This window comes from Paramisgurnus dabryanus, chromosome 4 (genome assembly GCF_030506205.2).
Source record: "Paramisgurnus dabryanus chromosome 4, PD_genome_1.1, whole genome shotgun sequence".
Classification (NCBI taxonomy): domain Eukaryota; kingdom Metazoa; phylum Chordata; class Actinopteri; order Cypriniformes; family Cobitidae; genus Paramisgurnus; species Paramisgurnus dabryanus.
The window spans coordinates 40,651,548-40,670,979 of NC_133340.1; the positions used below are offsets into that span (position 1 = coordinate 40,651,548).

Sequence of the window (19,432 nt, forward strand, 5' to 3'; positions counted from 1 at the left end):
AATTCTTTTTTTATGTTGAATTCAACTTAAGTTGATTAATATTTTTACGTTGAATTAAATCAACATTCTAAGGCAGCAGAAACACTTACTTTCTAAAGCTGAAACAACACATTTTTTTTTACTATGTAGAAAACAATAAATCACTAAGTAAAAATATCTTAGCTGGGTTTTAACTGAATGGGTCATCAATTTAGCATTTCTTTTATGCCTCGGTAAACTATTTTCAGAGGCAAATCCTAGAAAAAGTGTCGTTTTCACACAATTTTGGTGCAACATCTGCAATATGCTACTATTTAATTACCGTATTATTATGATGAAAAATACCTCATGTCTTTACTATGTTTAGGCAGTATAAGCAGTGTTTAGTAAATAGTATGTTAGTACTCTTTCAAACATAGCCATTGACTCAAAAAAACAACAACCCAGCATTAGTTTTACTGGACTACTTTAAGAAAGGGGTTTTCCAATTTGGGTCTAGTGACCTCCAGGAGCTTCTATAGGGGTCCCCAGAAAAAGTTATTAGGTGTTTAGGTTTTTCTTCCTACATGCATTTCAGAATCATTTATATTTGCTTTATCTTTCTAGCGTGTTTTTCTTATTACAGTCCCATTTATCTGGCAGTAGCCAATCATATATTTATTACACATTGTATGTATATTTTGGTAGGGGTCCCTACAAAACATTTATCATATTTGGAGGTCCTTGGCTTCATAAGGTTTGAAAAAAAAAACTGCTTTAAGATAACTTAGGTATACATTTAAGTCTGAATTGTTTAGTATTATCTCTTATCATTTACATACACACTAAGAGTTAACCATCAGACAATAATGATCTCTATTATTCTACTGTTCAGATTAGTTTAGGCACAGTGTACCTTTTACCTAAAGCAGTGAGCCAGCTACCAGCTCTCAAGAAAAGTAAATCTGCTGTAACATTGCATAACAAAATATTTGACCTCTTCACTATTATACAGTTAAAAAATTATTCATTGCTTTTACTCTATGTCTGTGAAATCAATTTTAAGATGATGTTTCTTCTGTTCCTGCTTGTCCTCTGTTCTACATGTAGTCAGTTCATGCTGGGTTAACAATGCAGTAAAGTGCACCAGTAAATTTTCACAGAACGGCTCAGTATCACTCTTGATGTGACTTGAGCATTACATCACCTGACTGGCTGAATCACTGTACCCAGCGAGTGAAGTGATGTTTTTATTCATTACAGCACAAGCAGCATGACCAGAATTCCCAGGGAGCACCGAACCTGTTTATCTCCTATTTGCAGCCACGTCTTTTGGGAGAACAGATAGAAAATCACGTGAAACGTCTCTCACTGCCATCTGACTTTCAAGTGTCTGTGTGAAATAATAACAACATGCTTTAAATGTGCTGGTCACATGAATTAGTACTTTTTAATAGGAACAGCCAAGCACCTTGAATAGATGCTGAATGTGTTCCTTAATTCCAAGGTTTAATCCCGTCTCAAAAAATTGAGATATAGGACAGTCTATGGTTCCCAACACAAATGTGCACTGTTGAGTGAAGTAGACAGTTTATGTGTGATGATCTGATACAAACAGTAAGTGCTCCAGCAAGATGATCCCAAACCAGCCTACTTTCCATTTTGGGTAAGTGAAATTTCTCACTCAAAGTGGAAAACTTAAAAGTTCGATTGAGAAAGACCTTTGGTAAACATAATATTCTAATATAGTGAGTGCTAAGTGCTTTTGAATAAAGTCACGCAATTGAGGCTTAATTTTAGTCTTGCTTTAAAATCCTTTTGTTCATCATCTTAACACCGTGGTTCTCAGAGCTTTTGGTGCGTGGCCCTACCTTGTTTAGGGTGCATCAAATTGTGCCCACAGAATTAATGTAGTGTCAAATGTCATTAAACTGGGCCCCAGGCATCAACTCGTGCCCCCCATGATCCTAGAACTCCAACTCATTCCTTTATTTCCAAGTGGTTTAGGGAGTCATGTTGAGGACTTGGTTTTATAAATGTCATCAAATCTGATGTGATCCCCCGTTCTTCAAAGAATAGAGCAGAAGATGCTGCCATTGTTATGGCAACCACTTTCTACAGAGGCAGTGATTCGGTTTGTCATTGTGATGGCGAGGTGAGTGGGGTGTGTTGTTGAGGGTGGGACACTGGAAGGGTTACTATTGTGAGGACGAGGAGGTGGATTTTCCAAAGCCCAAAGGGTTTGTGATCTAAATAGAAGAACAAACGAAATTGTCAAATATTTGCACAAACCTTTGTACGTTTAACACATCACAAACATGCATAAACTGTTGGATGATTCACAAATCTCATGTGCAGCATGGTAAGAATTATTTCTTACGCTTTAAAATAAGATGATTACTATATACTGCAAAAATATTTTAATGTAAATTAGGCCTTATGACAACCTTTGTAATAGGATCCTTACAGAAACTGATTTAGCTCTATACATAAACGTTTTGTATCAAAAAACCTTGTGGTTTCGTGCGTACAGCCAATTAATATCTTTTGTAATACAATGTCATCACCCCACGTCTCAACCATAGTCAGACAACGCTACGTCATGTAACGGCAACAACAACAATGGCTGACTACATTATTATATTCCTTCTGCAAAAGGTAGTGAGCCCATTAGCTTTTGATAGAGATCATATTCAGAGCGATCTGAAAGTGTGAAAGCAACACATACACGGACATACAGCTGTTTGCTTTAGGACGATATTTGCCAGAAATACTCGTCATTTTCCTGTTTTATTCTTTTTCACAAATTAAAACAGTTTTTATTAAAATCACATTTATTTTCTTTTAATTGATATTTAAAATTCATGTATATTTGATTTCCTGTTTTCTCCTTTTTATGTAAAGCACTTTGAATGACCTCTGTGTATGAAATGTGCTATACAAATAAACTTGCCTTGTCTCATTTGCAGTGTTTTCTCTTAATTGACGAGTTAACTTGTCAATTGCAGGGAAAGAGTTAACAGGATTGTTTTTTATTTTGGGTGTACTATCACTTTCATACTTAACGCTAAAGCACACTTGTGGATTTGTGAGTTTCCCTAACCTTGGTGTGACCAGAGAGTTGTTAAGTACGACACACTCCAGGTTTTGTGGACTGGTTCGTATGGGGGCTTTAGTATTTGTAGGGTGTCCTTGATAAACCAGGTTTTCCTGCACCACACCTCGTACCCGCTCCTTCACCGTAATCCCATAACCCCGCAATGCCTGAACGCGATTCCTCAATACCTGTCGAACAAAACACAAATCGGAATCAAAGTCTTTAACATTTAATTTTTTAAACATTTGAATGAGTAGCAGTAACAAACTTACTTTAACATCCGCGTTGTCCATCACTCGTATTCCAACGGAATTATTTCCAACAACATCATTTTCCATAATCAGACCATCGCCTCGGAAACAGACGCCATGGCAGCCATTGCCATAGACACCATTGCCACGGAGCTCCACCCTGCTTTCTCTGTCCACGGTTACGCCCATCCAGCCATTGCCGAGAACACAGTTGCCGACTAATCGCGTCAGCTGAGCGCTCTGAATGATTGACACTCCCGCTCCTCTGTTATTGTTGACCATGTTAGCCACCACATTCAGAGGCTCGCTGCTTTTTACATAGACTCCAACTGCTGAAAGCACAAAGAGAGAGGATGGAGACATTGGCTCTGATTTATCAAGCAAGCGTACGACAGAAAACGGTGCGTGCGATTGTTTCAACGCAAGACTTGGCATTTATCAATATGGACGTGAGTGATAGTAAGTGACGAGAGAAGGATGATGTAAATTTCCCTGCTTTGCTCCCCAAAAAATTCGCTTATCATTTGCATAAAGAAACATTTTCTTAACTTTCTTGCATCGCTGGACACGCCCATCCTGTCGCCAACGATCACTTTTGCTCGTGTTGCCTGAAGTCACCAAGATTCCATTGAAATGAATGAGATAGCGTCGCTCTGCTACTGCTAGTGGCTGGCAGTATGAATGGGGCGTACAATCCCTAATGTCGTGAACTCTAGGGGCGATGCTTCATTTATATAGGCATAATATTCAAATTATGATTGTTTTCAGCCGTCACATTTAACAACACCCGTTCTTTCATGCGACGGAATTGGTCGCATATTAAATTTTTTTTCGTTAGGATGTACGCTGGTTTTTACATTCATTTGATAAATGAGGGCCATCGTGTGAGATACACCATTTCAGTGGACATAAGGTGAAAGTGATTTGATGTTTAACAGTAACAGACCTCCATTGTGGCTCATGCAGTTGTTTTCCACTAGGGCAACTGTGATTGGTCGTCGAGAGGAAAAGCGTTCGTCCTCGCTGTCGATGTCGCTTTCCCACGCCATCAATTCTCCTTCCTCATTGAAATTCTCCGGCCCTCCTCTGTCCCGTTCTCCGGCCGCCACTCCTCTCTCCTGTAAAGAGCGATAGCCGTCTCTGCTCAATGTCGACTCCGTGTCCTTCCGGCAGAAGACGGCAAGCCCGTACATACGGTTATGGTTAATGTAGTTCCCGGTGAGCTGAGGTAGACTGGATGACATGACCCATACCCCACAGCCTCTGTTACCTACAAAAAAGAAACAATGACATCATTCACAGTGTGTATTTGTTAAAATTTATTTCTTAACCTCAATGTCCACTTCCTGACCACTACAAACTACACTTTTTTGCTTATCAATATGCACAAACAAAGTAAGTGAAGTGTGTAGTCAAGTAATAAGAGACCGTGAAATCTAATCACAAGTGGTCACAGGATCCACTACCATGTGTAACACGATGTTATTTGCAATGTGTCCAAGCTGATCGTTTGTGATCACCAGCTCTAAATAAATGTGTAATATCCAATTGGTCCAACAACCCACTACACATCAAACAGGGTGCAACAACATTTCAATTGACATTTAAGGCAAACAGCACAATGAAATATGCACACCATATATGTGGTTGCCTTCAATGAGACCCCTCCCTCTCTCTCCCACCACCACGCCATCTGAATATCCATAGCAGATGAAGTTATTGCGCAGGACTGGATCTCCTCCTCGACGGATGTCAGCACCTCCCCATTGGTTCTGCCTAATAACGTTGTCTATTGAAGACAAAAAGAAGTAGATCTGCCCTTAGTTACCATCTACAACCCCAAAACAGAAAAAGTTGGGACACTGTAGAAATTGTGAGTAAAAAAGGAATGGAATAATTTACAAATCTCATAAACTTATATTTTATTCACAGTAGAATATAGATAACGTATCAAATGTTGAAAGTGAGATATTTTGAAATGTCATGCCAAATATTGGCTCATTTTGGATTTCATGAGAGCTACACATTCCAAAAAAAGTTGGGACAGGTAGCAATAAGAGGCCAGAAAATTTAAATGTACAAATAAGGAACAGTTGAAAGACCAATTTGCAACTTATTAGGTAAATTGGCAACATGATTGGGTATAAAAAGAGCCTCTCAGATTGGCAGTGTCTCTCAGAGGTCAAGATGGGCAGAGAATCACCAATTCTCCCAATGCTGCGGCGAAAAATAGTTTTCTGAGTTTCTCAGAGAAAAATTGCAATGAGATTGAAGTTATCATCATCTACGGTGCAAAATATCATCCAAGAGAATCTGGAACAATCTCTGTGCGTAAGGGTCAAGACCGGAAAACCATACCGGATGCCCGTGATCTTCGGGCTCTTAGATGGCACTGCATCACATACAGGAATGCTACTGTAATGGAAATCACAACATGGGCTCTGGAATACTTCCAGAACACATTGTCAGTGAACACAATCCACCGTGTCATTCGCTGTTGCCAGCTAAAACTCTGTAGGTCAAAAAAGAAGCCATATCTAAACATGATCCAGAAGCACAGGCGTTTTCCCTGGGCAAGGCTCATTTAAAATGGACTTTGGCAAAGTGGAAAACTGTTCTGTGGTCCAACGAATCAAAATTTGAAGTTCTTTTTGAAAAACTGGGATGCCATTTCATCCGGACTAAAGAGGACAATGACAACCCAAGTTGTTATTAGCGCTCTTTTCAGAAGCCTGCATCTCTGATGGTTTGGGTTTGCATGAGTGCGTGTGGCATGGTCAGCTTACACACCTGGAAAGGCACCATCAATGCTGAAAGGTTTATCCAAGTTCTAGATACATATGATCCCATTCAGACGTCGTCTCTTTCAGGGAAGACCTTGCATTTTCCAACATGACAATGCCAGACCACATAGTGCATCAATTACAACATCAAGACTGCATAGAAGAAGGATCTGAGTACTGAAATGGCCAGCCTGCAGTCCAGATCTTTCACCCAAAGAAAAGATTTGGTGCATCATAAAGCGAAAGATGCGACAAAGAAGACCTAAGACAGTTGAGCAACTAGAAGTCTGTATTAGACAAGAATAGGACAACATTCCCATTCCTAAACATTGGTCCTCCTCCAGCTGTTCCTTTATATGCACATTTAACTTTTCTGGCCTCTTATTGCTACCTGTCCCAACTTTTTTTGGAATGTGTAGCTCTCATGAAATCCAAAATGAGCCAAAATTTGGCATGACATTTCAAAATATCTTACTTTCAACATTTGATATGTTATCTATATTCTACTGTGAATAAAATATAAGTTTATGAGATTTGTAAATTATTCCATTCCTTTTTTACTCACAATTTCTACAGTGTCCCAACTTTTTCTGTTTTGGGGTTGTATTTTGTGTAATTGGTCTATTGTGTTAGATGCACCAGTATGCTGATTAAAGGTCACGTTCTTTCTGATCCCATTTTTCAAACCCTAGTTAGAGTGTAATGTTGCTAAAATAGCATTAATAATACCTGTAAAATGATAAAGCTCAAAGTTTTTTACACGTTAAACATGAACACACGTTATTTTGCGCACTACAAACACAATCAAAGCTTAAAAACACAGAAAGAACGGGACCTTTAAATAGTAACTGCATTCAAACAGACCAGAGATCAGTCCTCTTCCGTTTTCATTCACAGCGATGCCTGCTGCAAGTCCATGGAAAATGTGATTCCCACTGGTAAAATAAAATGCCTCTATCAAATATGCATACTTCTTAGTTTCATAACTAGATATTTTTAAGTTCATTCTTGCTATCCGGTATTTGCCAGAAAATACCTGACCACAGGATTCCCGTTAAAAAGAATATAGACGCCAGCTTCCTTATTCCCATAGATCTGGTTGCTTCGAATAGAACCTCTCCCGTTGCCCAGGACAACGATCCCGGAACGCAGGCCGCTGTGGATTCTGTTACACTGTACCCGGGAAACCAGAGAGTTACCAGATAAAAAAAATATATGGGATACTGGAAATTCCTTAAAATTTCCTAGGTTACGTTTTACCAAGTACAAAGAGAACGGAGCTGGCTCCAATTTGTTTACTTAATACAAATCTGTACCAGTATGACAGGGTTGGCCCCTTTACGGATGTCTAATCCCGCCTCTCCGTTTGAGTGGATGTTGTTCTCGGCAATGAGACCTTGAGCAGAGAGTCGCAGGAACACACCAGACGCCTTGCACCCACACACTTCATTACGCAACATCACCATCTAATCGGAAAAAATACAGACAGCAGACATTGGTGAAAGAACTAGGACATGATAAGAAGAAACAGTCCATATGTTTTTTTTAGTGATAGCCTCAAACTGATCTTATAAAAATGTTCATTTTTTTGGCGAACTATCCCTTTAAGCAAGATTTTTTAATTATTCTAATATAAAATATTTACATTTTTTGTGTGTTGTTCATGCATTTCAGTAAACCCTTCCACCCAAAGCAACTTTGCATTCAAAGTATACATTTTATTATAAGTATGCATGTTCCCAGGACACCCATGACCCATGCATTGCCAATTGTGACCTTACCTGTGAAAACCCACCTGAAGTAATTTCTGTTTTCTGTGATTAACTTTTTTCTATATACTATAAAGAATATTCAGTACAAATATAACCTTTATATCTTTAACATTGACTGAGTAAGGCTATGTCAAAGATTTAAAAATCAAACGTTGGTGCTTCCAATCTCAAAATTACAATCACAGTCAGGGTCACAATTGAGCCATAACAAAAACATTGTGCATCAGCTTGTGCAAGGTTTACACACTTTTGCGTACTGGATGCAGCGCACTGCGTAGTTAAGGCCTCTGAAAACGTTGGCCTCCAGGCGAGCCTGACCGTGATTGCACAGGTGCACGCCACCTTTTCCATCCCGCAGCAGACAGCAACGCAGCAGGCAGCCTTGAACTGATGCCACCAATTCCCGTGCCTCCGCATCCCTCTGCAGCTCTGCGGATAGATCCAGCAGCGCAGGAAATGCAGATGAATCAGCCATATGCGGTTTGGAGAGATGCGCTAGTCCGTGATTCTCGTACGAAAGTTTAAAGGCTGTGCTTTTCTCGATGTCTTTCTCATCTTCTTCCTCGCTGGAGTCGCTCGATGTTTCCATACCATCTTCATCGATAACTGTGCCATCCTGACCTGGAATAAGATTATCTACTTTTTTTTGCTTCGTCCAACTGGTTTCCCAATCTACTTCCTCTTTATTCCAGTCCTCCGTTGTGCTTACTCCTTTTAAGGTTCTGTCTCCAGGACTATCAGCTCCTGTGCTGTCTTTGCCCTCTGGTTTGGTTCGTTCTGTAAACCCATTAGTAGGCATTACTGTAAAGGTCTTGGCCAAGGCGACCAGGTGCTTGAAGGCCCAGTTGCGTTCAGAGACCGGAGCACCTTCCACAGTGACAGACGCAGAATCTCCCCCTGAGAATTCACAGCTGTCCATCAAACTGATGGCCACACCCAGAAAGTGGGCAGAGCTGCCCTGGGCAAAGGAGCAGAAGCGAGCCTGACACGTTCCTGGCCCCCTAATATGCAGCTGACAGCCCTCAAAATTACAGTTGTCCAACTGGACATGACCTGAGGATGTCTAAGGAGAAGACAATAAAATATGTAATTAAGTCATGTTTTTAAGCTCATATGGAAAGTGTTGATTGGTCAGGGCTTACCTTATAAACCACAGGTGAAAACCACGCTGGCATGAACACTAAATTGCACAGTCTTGCTGTCGGGCACTGCTGGTCAAAACACACCAATAACGACACGTCCCCCAACTTCCCCATTCCGACAATCTCCACTGGCACTTTGAGGGCCACTTCCACCTGTTCCTCATACACACCGGCATGAAGCACCAGCTTATCATACGGCCCTGCCACAGCCAGTGCCCCCCTGAGCGTCTCGTATCCACCTCCTGCCATTGTGCCAACGTGCCAAACCCTGCGATCTTTCCTTCGGCGGAAAAGATGGAGGCAGGCAGACGAGTGGAGTTCCGAACCATTCTGAGTCCAGGTACGACTGGCAAGAGCATGGTGACGAAGAGCCTCCCTCCAGGACGGCGGAGGAAGGTGGGGCCGACGGGGCCAGTTCGGGTGGCGACATTCTGGGCATCCCAGACAGAGCTGGCGCCAGCGAGTGCTGTCCAAACTCAGGATGAGTTCACGCCAGGCTCTGCACACAAGACAACAGCGGCCCAAGTCTGGGAGAGGCAGATATGCCAGGATGAGACGCCAAAGCTCAACAGGCAGAATTCCCACCTCCATATCTGTACGGACCATGCCACCTCACCTGGGCTGATCACCTTAGTGCAAGAGACAAATGATAAGTGTGTTTACTTGTTAAAAAGGTTCATTTTGAACTATATTGAATATAACCATATTGAATAACCATGTTTGTAACAAAACAAAGTTTGTAAATCCTTGGATTTTGCGACATTATTAAACCGTATGCAACGCTGTCACATTTTATTCTTGGCAAAACACAGTGTGCTCAATAACAATGTGTGTGCGCAACTGCAAAGCAATAAAGCATGCACAAACAAGACACAAACAAAACATCGAAGCATTCATTAAATTGAAGTTCTTGTAGCAACGAAACAAAACCGATCTGTCTGCAGCAAGTTTGTATCTACGCGACAACGACAGCGTTAACTTACAACGTTATCATCCGATTAATTTCAATCATAACAAACGTACCTAATTTGATCATACTGTTCCCATCTAAGGTTTTATCACACGTACAGATCATCACAGCGAATGTGTCACGCGCAGAAACGACAACAGTTTCCATCCGGGGAAAATCTCGGATTTCTTGCCGTTGTCTGTGCTTTTAGAGGCGTGGAAAACAGAGGCGCTTGCATATTAATTCAGGAGGCGGGTGCTGTTCTGCAAAATAAATGTATCTCGGGTCAAACGTTTTTAATAATTCCCTCTTGTATGATACAGTTGTTAGGCAACATGACTTTTATTGTGCAACAACACACGTGCGTTTGACCCTACGTATGTTTGAATTCATGCAGCGCTGCGTAGAGCGAACGACATATGAAATCTAAGTACCGCGAGATCGATTCGAGACAGAGTTCTCGATTCGCTCTCGCGGTACTTTGATGTCACATGCTGACTGGTCTGCGCAGTTCAACATGACGTCGCACACCCGTTTCTTTTACCAGGGCATAATTTGCTGATCAAAATCACGCACCGCTTGTACCTAGAGTTGCAGAATATATTATCATCATTTATAGTCCCAAGTATTTATTATCAAACTGCAGTATGGGGGATTAAGATGATTTGTGTAATAAAATGAACGGGGGTGACAAGTTGTATTCCCACTCACAATTTCTGCAACAATGACTCTATAATTATTCCACCAGTGCAATTATCTTACTTAATAAACTTGATTTTCATTATTCAATATCACTTAAATACGGCTTTAATAGAAGTGTCTGTCACATGAACCAGAATTAATAAATATCACCGTTTTTTCCTCCAAATACTATGGGGTTATATTTTACCCCTCCAACATTTTATCACTCCAACATATTAACCTTCTGGGTTCTGCAGTGTGTACAAATTGCCACAGTCTCAAAATTTACTTAAAATACTCAATTGTCCGCCTCTAAGTTGTCTTCATTCCCCATTCTGATACTCCATTAACCTGCATTTGATTTGTGTTTCATCTAGTACTTTTGGTTGATCTTCATGCTTATTTACTGGCTGTAATAATTATGTTAATAAATAAAATAATTTAATAGTAACAATATTATTGCTAAAATTTGAATGGAAGTGTGTTTGTATCGACAAGACAAAAAATGTACATTTTTGCAGTGTAGTGGAAAAGTGAAGATAAAGAAAATTTTAAGAAAAAAGAAAAAGAGAGAGAGAGAGAGAGAGAGAGAGAGAGAGAGAGAGAGAGAGAGAGAGAGAGAGAGAGAGAGAGAGGAGAGAGAGAGAGAGAGAGAGAGAGAGAGAGAGAGAGAGAGAGAGAGAGAGAGAGAGAGAGAGAGAGAGAGAGAGAGAGAGAGAGAGAGAGAGAGAGAGCGAGAGAGAGAGAGAATAGCTGTGCCTCTGATAGGAGTGGCAGCGCTGCTTACTGGTGACTTCAGTTTAAACATGGCTGCACAGGACGAGCTCAGTAAGTTTAATTCACTCTGCATGACTCATTTCTTTATTACTACGAAGCTGTTATTGGTATCGTTTTTATTATCGCTCATTCTTATAAAGATCGAGCTAACAGTAATGTTTGTATATGTACATATAGTTATTTAAAGAAATATTTGTACAGTAAAGCCCAGTTTGGCAGCTAGCCGGCTAGTATGTGCGTATAGAGGCCCAATGCTCAGTCATCCTCCAAAATGAAAGTGGGTCTTTCTGAATTACATTACGTTACCTCTTTAATCTAATGTGAAATAAGCTTTATCTGAATGTTGGCTTGCGGTCCAGCGCTTGTTGTCATTTATTGACAGCGTGAGAAATAAGTATATTGGTGATATACGTTGACGTTAGTTAGCAGGCTGGCTATTCATCTCACAGGCTAACCAACAAGCGATTTAACCTCTATATTTAGATTATTTCCATTTGTAGTATAGGCTGATGTTCAGTACAAGCTTGTACAAAAGTGTTATAATAAATAATATTCCAGCGAAAGATATTCACCTTAGGGAAAATATGCATTGCAGTCATTCTCGCTCTCTGTTATGTTTATGTAAATATAAGGTTTCTAACAAAAGTTTAAAGTAAATTATAATGTATAATCTTTAATTTTACACAAACATGTGTAAGCTTTTTGTCAAACTGTGTGAGCTTTTTCATTGAAACTATCATTTACTCTATATTTAACCATTTTATTTTTCCCCATCAGATCAGTTGGAGCGTGTGTTCTTGCGGCTTGGTCATGCAGAAACAGATGAGCAGTTGCAGGATATTATATCCAAATTCCTGCCCCCCGTGCTTCTCAAACTGTCCAGCGTGCAGGAGGGGGTTCGCAAAAAGGTAAGTGTGTGAGATACAAGATATCCTATATGTACCATATGAGGAAAGTGATACATTTATGCCCTTTTGCATCCTTTCATTAATGTGACTCTGTCTGTGAAATCCAAGCTAAAGTCTCATAATCAAAGTTTGATTTAAGCCATAGATTTAACATTGATTTCAATCTTTGACATGATCTTACTCAGTCAATATTTAAAATATCAAGGTTATATTTTCAAAAAAATGTTCTTTATATTGTCACAAATACTGTTTAGCTGTAGTATTCTTAAGTATTATTCTGTACTGATAAGGTACCCACTTTAGGACTGGAAAACGATTAATCGCGTCTAATTGTTTGCAAAATAAAAGTTTTTGTTTACATCATATATGTGTGTGCACTGTGTATAATAATTATGTATATATAAATACTCACACATACATGTATACTTTTAAAGAAATCTATTTATATATTAAATATTTATAAATGTATATAATATTAATTGTATATACAAATGGAAATATTTCTTAAATATATTCTATATGCATCTGTGTGTATTTATATGTGCATAATTATTATACACAGTACACACACAAACATATGATCTAAACAAAAACTTTTATTCTGCAAACGATTAATCACAATTAATCTTTTTGCAGCCCAAATCCCCTTGAATTTAGAGTCTGAATTATGGTATTGCCCTTTACAGGTTATGGAATTGTTGGTGCACCTGAATAAAAGGATAAAGAGTCGACCTAGGATCCAGCTTCCTGTGGAGACCCTGTTGGTTCAGTATCAGGATCCTGCTGCTGCGTCTTTTGTTACGGTAAGAGCGCACACGTTCACATTAACCTTCCGACTGGCCAAGGTTTTACATTACATATTGTTGTATATGAGTTGAGAATTATTGATTGTCGTGGCTAACTGTGTTTGTGCAGAACTTCACTATCATCTACATAAAGATGGGTTATCCCAGACTGGAGGTGTCCAAACAGTGTGAGCTTGCGCCTACTTTACTCACAGCAATGGAGGGTAAACCTCAGCCTCAACAGGACAGGTTAGTATCAGTTCTGTTTAAAATGTATATTAATGTCATTGTTAAATTAGCATGTTATGCTTGATGTAAATAATTGAAGTTCCCGCAGTTTTTGCAAGTTCCCGCAGTTTTTGCAAGTTCCCGCAGTTTTTGCAAGTTCCCGCAGTTTTTGCAAGTTCCCGCAGTTTTTGCAAGTTCCCGCAGTTTTTGCAAGTTCCCGCAGTTTTTGCAAGTTCCCGCAGTTTTTGCAAGTTACGCAGGTTCATTGCATAAAATTGCATAAATATCCAGCTTATTCCATTGCATTTTTTATGAAAACGTGCCGCAAGATTGAGGAGTTTTACCCGCGACATTCACAAAAAAACTCTTTCGGGTAAGAGTGTTGTACATGATGATCCAAATGGTTATATGAAACTTGCCCGTGTTTAGCACTAGGAATTCAACTCTTTAACTGTGTCAGAATTCAGAAAAAAAAACATTGGAGAATAAGTTTTAAGTGACATTAGTTTGTGCTCTATATCACCATTTTTTCATTTTTTTGAGGGTGGTATGGCATAAACGGTGAAAACTGAGAGCATGTAGGTTCATGTCTTGCAAGGAGGGGGTTGGTCTATACTCACCATTTTTAATAACAGTATCGTTGATGAAATCTTTCTCTTTTCTTTTGCCAGTCTGATGCACTTGTTGATCCCTACTCTCTATCACATGAAATATCCTTCAGAGCCGACCAAACCATCCCCGTTTGTCCTGACAGAGAGGCCCAAAACTGTACAACTGCTTCTAGAGTTCATGCTTGATGTTCTTCTGATGCCTTATGGGTATGTAATATAGATAGGAATGGATGATGGTAGGTTTTATTTTCTATGGGGTCTTTTATGGAAACATTACAACGTTGGTTAAGTTAAGCGCAAATGAACACAGATTTTATTCTTACTTTCTCAGTAGTGGTTGATGGTACTGTTTTCTTGCATCTCATCTGTCATTGTCTCTTTTACTTTAGATTTGTGTTAAATGAGCCTCCCAGTCGCCCAACACCTGCATCCCCACAGGGGGGTTCTGGAGCAGGAGCTGCTCCGGCACAGGGTCTCCCTCAGCCGCCTCCAGGAATGAGTGTTTACGCAGTAAAAAGAGTCATCGGAGAAGCTCAGTGGAGCCCAGAACAACTAGAGCAGGTAAAGTTCCTATAAACATTCAACTGGGAAACATCAAAGCTATCGTGATCACTTCTGCAGTGGATAAATTAGTTGCCTTAATTCTTTGCTTTTTGCTTATTGGGGTCGTTTTTTTGTACTATTAATCTGCATAGTGGATTTAAGCAGATGCCAAGGTTGTGTCTTTTGGTTGCCTGGCTCTGTGAAGTTGGGTTGGTTTTCATTGCATTGCTTTACTGCAAGGTAATCCTTGTACCCGTTTTGTTTATAGTGCAAGTTGGGGATTGTGAAGTTTATAGAGGCAGAACAGGTTCCTGAGGTTGAGACGGTCATTCACTTAGTGGTGGCCTCGAGTGACACCAGGCATAGTGTCGCCACAGCAGCCGATCTGGAGTTGAAAAGCAAGCAAAGGTGAGTGGGTCTGCAATGTTAAGTTGTATAATGACCTCTTGCTATTAAAAACTCATCTCTTACTTTCTGTTTTCTACCACAGCATCATTGATTGGAACAATCCACTGATTATCAACAGAATGTATAAGATTTACCTGGGTGATATTCCTCTTAAAACTAAAGTAAGAATGTATACACGTAATCGGTCTAATATCATTGTAGGCCAACATTAATGATAACCTTAAATATGCCGAGATGTGTTGAATATGATGCTTTTGTACACAGGGAACCACAGTAAAGCAGGAACTGAAGCATGAGCCGGTTAGCACGAGGGTCAAGATGAAGATTTTGCCTCATCTGCTTCGCTCCAGACTGGCTGCTGAATGTTTTCCAGCTAATATACAGGTCAGAGAAAGAACAGGAGGCATCACAAGATATTTGAATATATTTTAGATGTGGATGTAATTTAACCATCAACTTTTTTATTACCCGGAAAGATAGCACAATAGAGGTGAAATAATTTGTAACTTGTGCTGGCAAAATGATTCGGAATGAACACTTTTTCAAAAATAAGTTATTTATATTTTGACATTTTTATATATAAAAAAACCCTCAAGACGATGTATGATTTGTTGGAATCTGACAAAGAATCACAGAGCTACACGTGTACGAAGTTTTACAATCAGCAAAGTCAATTTTGAGAAAAATCGAGTTAAAGATTTTTAAACGTTCAGGAAAATCACTGCATCCATAGATTAAAATCACTCGTAAAACAAATAGATTTTGCAAACACACATTTTAAAAACAATCATGTTGAACTTTCTTTCTTTCTTTTATTGTTTGTTTGACGTTGAGACAGACAGCTTTTAGATCTACTGTAATGCAATGATGTAATATAATGTTACACAACAGATATTTTTAAAGCTGTTTTTCTGTGTATAATGTGTATATATCTAGGTCACACGTTTGCGAGTGTGGGTGCACGGTTTGAATCTTTCAGTCAGCGCGAGGAAGATTGCTTTCATAACTTATTGCTCTTAACTCTTTTCCCGCCATTGATGAGTTAACTCGTCAATTAAGAGAAAAGGCTTCCCTGCCAATTATTTCTGGCAATCCGGTATACCGCTATTATTCACCAGGTGATGCTCTTCTGCAACTTACAAAACTCAGAAGTATTGCCCTAAGCCTAAGGCAAACTGCTGTATGTCCATGTAAGTTTTGAGGATTGCACTGAATCTGATCTCTATGAAAAGTCCTTCTTAAAAATAGAATTATCTCAGTTTTTTGCTCAAAATTTGGTGTTTTTAAAGAAACATACCCATATTTGAGAGGTGATCAAAAGAGAACTAATGAAGGTATAATCGATGAAACGTTTTTTTTTTTTTAAAGAAGTCAATTAGAGCTGCAACTATCGACTATTTTTTCAACCGATTAATCTATCGATTATTTTTTCGATTAATCGAATAGTCTAATGATTTTTTTATACATATAATTCCCCAACAAATAATAAATGTAACATCTGCCATTAACGCTAACATTTTTTTAAGCATTTTCTTAATTAAACAAACACACAAACCAAAATTTTCAACATGAAAAATAAAGTGGCAGTGCCACTTTAAAAGAGGCATTATTCACCTTAAACAATAAAATAGGCATATATTAATATTTTAAACATTAGTTTATGATTAGTACATGCATTAACTCAGCATTAGTTCAAACTGAAGTAAAAATAAGTTCATTGTGATTCATGAACCCTTATATAAGATGTAATGGTTATATTATTACTGTTAATATTATTACTATTAGTAGTACTGCATTCTCATTTAACTTTAACATTTAACTTTTCTTAAGTTCCGGGTAAAAAACAAGTTCAGTTAGTATGATCTTCTAATATTTTATAAACAGCGTTTACGCCGCTGTTACTTTAAATAAACGCATGTCAGGAATACCTTACAAGACGAGCTTCTGTAATATCTGCGCACATATTCGCAAAAAAGACGTTCATTGGGAACTCCGCACTGCCAGCTGGCTTTCAGTGCACGCGGGCACATGCCTATCAGTTCTCAATGTGACAGTAACTTCTTAATATAAAAACATGTCCTGCTCTTTATTTACTGTTTCAACATACTGCCCAGAAGCGATGCAATGTCGCATCTGTCAGGCGTCTCGCAGCTCGTATTAAACGAAGATGTAAACGCAGCTGTATTAAGCACAATATGTATTGATTCTATTGTTTATAGAGTAAGTATAAAAACTTACTGTAATAGTTCAAATTCTTAAGCTGACATCTCGTCATTTTGAGGTCGGAGAGCCCCAGGTTTTCTTCTTTTAAGATGATCATACACAGGTATTGCGCTGCTGTGGTATGCCATTTCAGTTTTACACAGTATGTGTTTTATTTGGTCTCTGCTTAAAGTATTCCCACACTTTTGATCGCGTTCTGTCTGTTTGGTATAACACTTGTATCACCCGGTCGGAGCTGAAGCCGCCTTCATTTCAAAATGTAAACAGTGCGACGCATCGACGCATTTCCGGCAAATCGACGTAATTACGTAATCGACGTAATCGACTACGTCGACGCGTCGTTCCAGCCCTAAAGTCAATCTGTTCTTTCTTTTGTTGGAAGGCATTAAACTTTTGTGAAAATCATAAAAAGTGCTGGCGCTGGCTGGCAACTTTTAAAAAAAATGCTGGCGGGGAAAGAGTTAATAACTCCTTTAACATACTTTATTTCTATATCTTGCATGTTTTAAAACCAAAATGTCAGCAATCATGTGGATGGACGCGTGTTTGTATTAGGTAAAGCATTTAGGACAGTACACAAAAACATACAATCAAAGATCATTTTAGATGTTTAATGACTATTTAGAGCACTGGGTTCGCTAGACAAGGGCTCTGTGTACTTATTTGTATAAAAACCTTAATTTTGACGAAAAATCGTCATTTATACTTTCTTTTTCCTGTAGCTTAAAATTAGACTGTGCGCTTTTTCCGACTCATTTTGACAGCACGGGTCACATTGGTGTTATCTCACTCAACCTCGGTACAGACATGTTTTACTCGCATGGGATTAAAACCACAAAGTATATCTGTGAAATTTAGGCCACCTCCTGTTTCTCTTTTTTCCATGGGCTATTGTCAAAACTTGTCCAGAGGATGTTGTGAAAATTATGTAATTAATTTTGTGTTGAGAAGATGTCATGATAACTATGATAATATTTGTGTTTAGGTTGTCTATGATGGGCTTTTTGGAGCAAACACCAACAACAAACTCCTGTCCCTCACTCTGCAGTTTGTGCATCATATATGTATGGTGTAAGTGTGAATGATCATTTCTCACTCAAATGTATAATTCGTATTTACTCTATAAAAGTAGTTTAGTTCTAGTCATTGGTTCTGATTAGTCATTGTTTTTGATTAAAAAAAAAAAAAAGGCAAACGCTGCACCCAACAATTCTGTGTATTACTACACAGCACTCTTAGCAACATAAACGCATGTAAAAACATTCACACCAAACCCCTTTTTGACCTTTGAAAATGCAAGGCGTGCCCCACTTCCTTTTTTTTTTACTTTTCCGCTCCGAGCACTCCTACAAAACTGTGTTGCACAGGTACCGGCCAAAACTAAAGGCATTCGGCGTGGATAAACAGTGCGCATAATTCTCACTGCCCCATAGAAAACCATTCAAAAAAGACGCCTGCCATTGCCATAAACACATTCTGTGTGATCCGCCTCTAAGTGCATCTGACATGGCATATTTTTATCAAACTTATGTTTGATGTAAGTGTCGAGAAAGCATTTGGTTTCAATGATCTCATTTGGTCAATAAAGTGGCATTTACTGGCTTTTACATCTGAATTCTTCAAATATGTAATATGTGATGTGTATTGTAATATGAAACGGTCACAGGTGCGATTCATTTGCCTCAGTAACGGCTCATTCACATGGGGCGTAAGCGTTAACACTAAACAGAAGGCTTGTCTGAAGCGTGGCCAACAGCCAATCACAGTGGCCGCTACACATGCTCCATTGTTCCATAAATGTAATTGGCTGGCTCTGTCTTGGTTATTTGCATAAGGCGATCTGATTGGCTGACGCACGCGTTGCCGCTTGAAAGGTTGAGAAACGGCACTGACGCGGCGTCGACAGATCTACAATTCAGTTCGGCAACGCATGACATCACCCATTAAAAGTGAATGGGAAGCATTAACGCTGACGCCCCATGTGAATGCGCCGTAATTGGATTGTGGTCTTTGGGTTGGTAGTTACTGGTGCACATTTAACCATAATGTTTGTAAACATCATTTTTCTTTTCATTTGCAGGTGCCCTGATACTAACAAACCATTGGGTTTAATGTTACTGAATGGGCTTACCAAACTTATCAATGAATATAAAGAGGTAGGAACACATGGTGAACAATTCACTTCATCGGTCAAATTATAAGTGTCCAGTAAAAATAACCTTTATTTATTTTTATTTTATTTTAAGGATCCTAAACTACTATGCATGGCATATTCAGCTGTTGGAAAACTTTCAAGGTAATACAACTTTGTAAAAT

The 19,432-nt window shown here is 39.1% G+C and overlaps 2 protein-coding genes across 3 annotated transcripts in view; one reads left to right on the forward strand and one right to left on the reverse strand.

Annotated features, from left to right (window-relative positions):
- Positions 1–1,383: 1,383 nt before the first annotated feature.
- On the reverse strand, positions 1,384–10,261 carry fbxo10 (F-box protein 10). 2 transcript variants are annotated; one of them, XM_065274967.2, is made up of 11 exons: positions 10,027–10,261; positions 9,004–9,632; positions 8,109–8,924; positions 7,406–7,555; positions 7,126–7,262; positions 6,954–7,024; positions 4,943–5,095; positions 4,253–4,576; positions 3,328–3,635; positions 3,062–3,243; positions 1,384–2,207 (listed from the first exon to the last, which is right to left on the reverse strand). In XM_065274967.2, the coding sequence occupies exons 2-11, from the start codon at positions 9,607–9,609 to the stop codon at positions 2,027–2,029; spliced, it is 2,928 nt and encodes a 975-aa protein (XP_065131039.2). In that variant the 5' UTR covers positions 9,610–9,632; positions 10,027–10,261; the 3' UTR covers positions 1,384–2,026. The 2 variants fall into 2 exon arrangements, with proteins under 2 accessions (XP_065131039.2, XP_065131038.2); XM_065274966.2 differs by having other exon boundaries at positions 3,328–3,638; positions 10,027–10,260.
- A 1,133-nt stretch (positions 10,262–11,394) lies between these two features.
- Positions 11,395–19,432, forward strand: part of ecpas (Ecm29 proteasome adaptor and scaffold) — a 28,143-nt gene continuing 20,105 nt past the window's right edge. The window contains exons 1-12 of the mRNA XM_065254601.2: positions 11,395–11,461; positions 12,188–12,318; positions 13,005–13,121; positions 13,234–13,352; positions 14,003–14,149; positions 14,332–14,503; positions 14,754–14,893; positions 14,976–15,054; positions 15,158–15,277; positions 18,102–18,187; positions 19,197–19,272; positions 19,363–19,412. Coding sequence (XP_065110673.1) covers positions 11,440–11,461; positions 12,188–12,318; positions 13,005–13,121; positions 13,234–13,352; positions 14,003–14,149; positions 14,332–14,503; positions 14,754–14,893; positions 14,976–15,054; positions 15,158–15,277; positions 18,102–18,187; positions 19,197–19,272; positions 19,363–19,412 — 1,259 coding nt within the window. The 5' untranslated portion in view covers positions 11,395–11,439. The remainder of the gene's footprint in view (positions 11,462–12,187; positions 12,319–13,004; positions 13,122–13,233; positions 13,353–14,002; positions 14,150–14,331; positions 14,504–14,753; positions 14,894–14,975; positions 15,055–15,157; positions 15,278–18,101; positions 18,188–19,196; positions 19,273–19,362; positions 19,413–19,432) is intronic.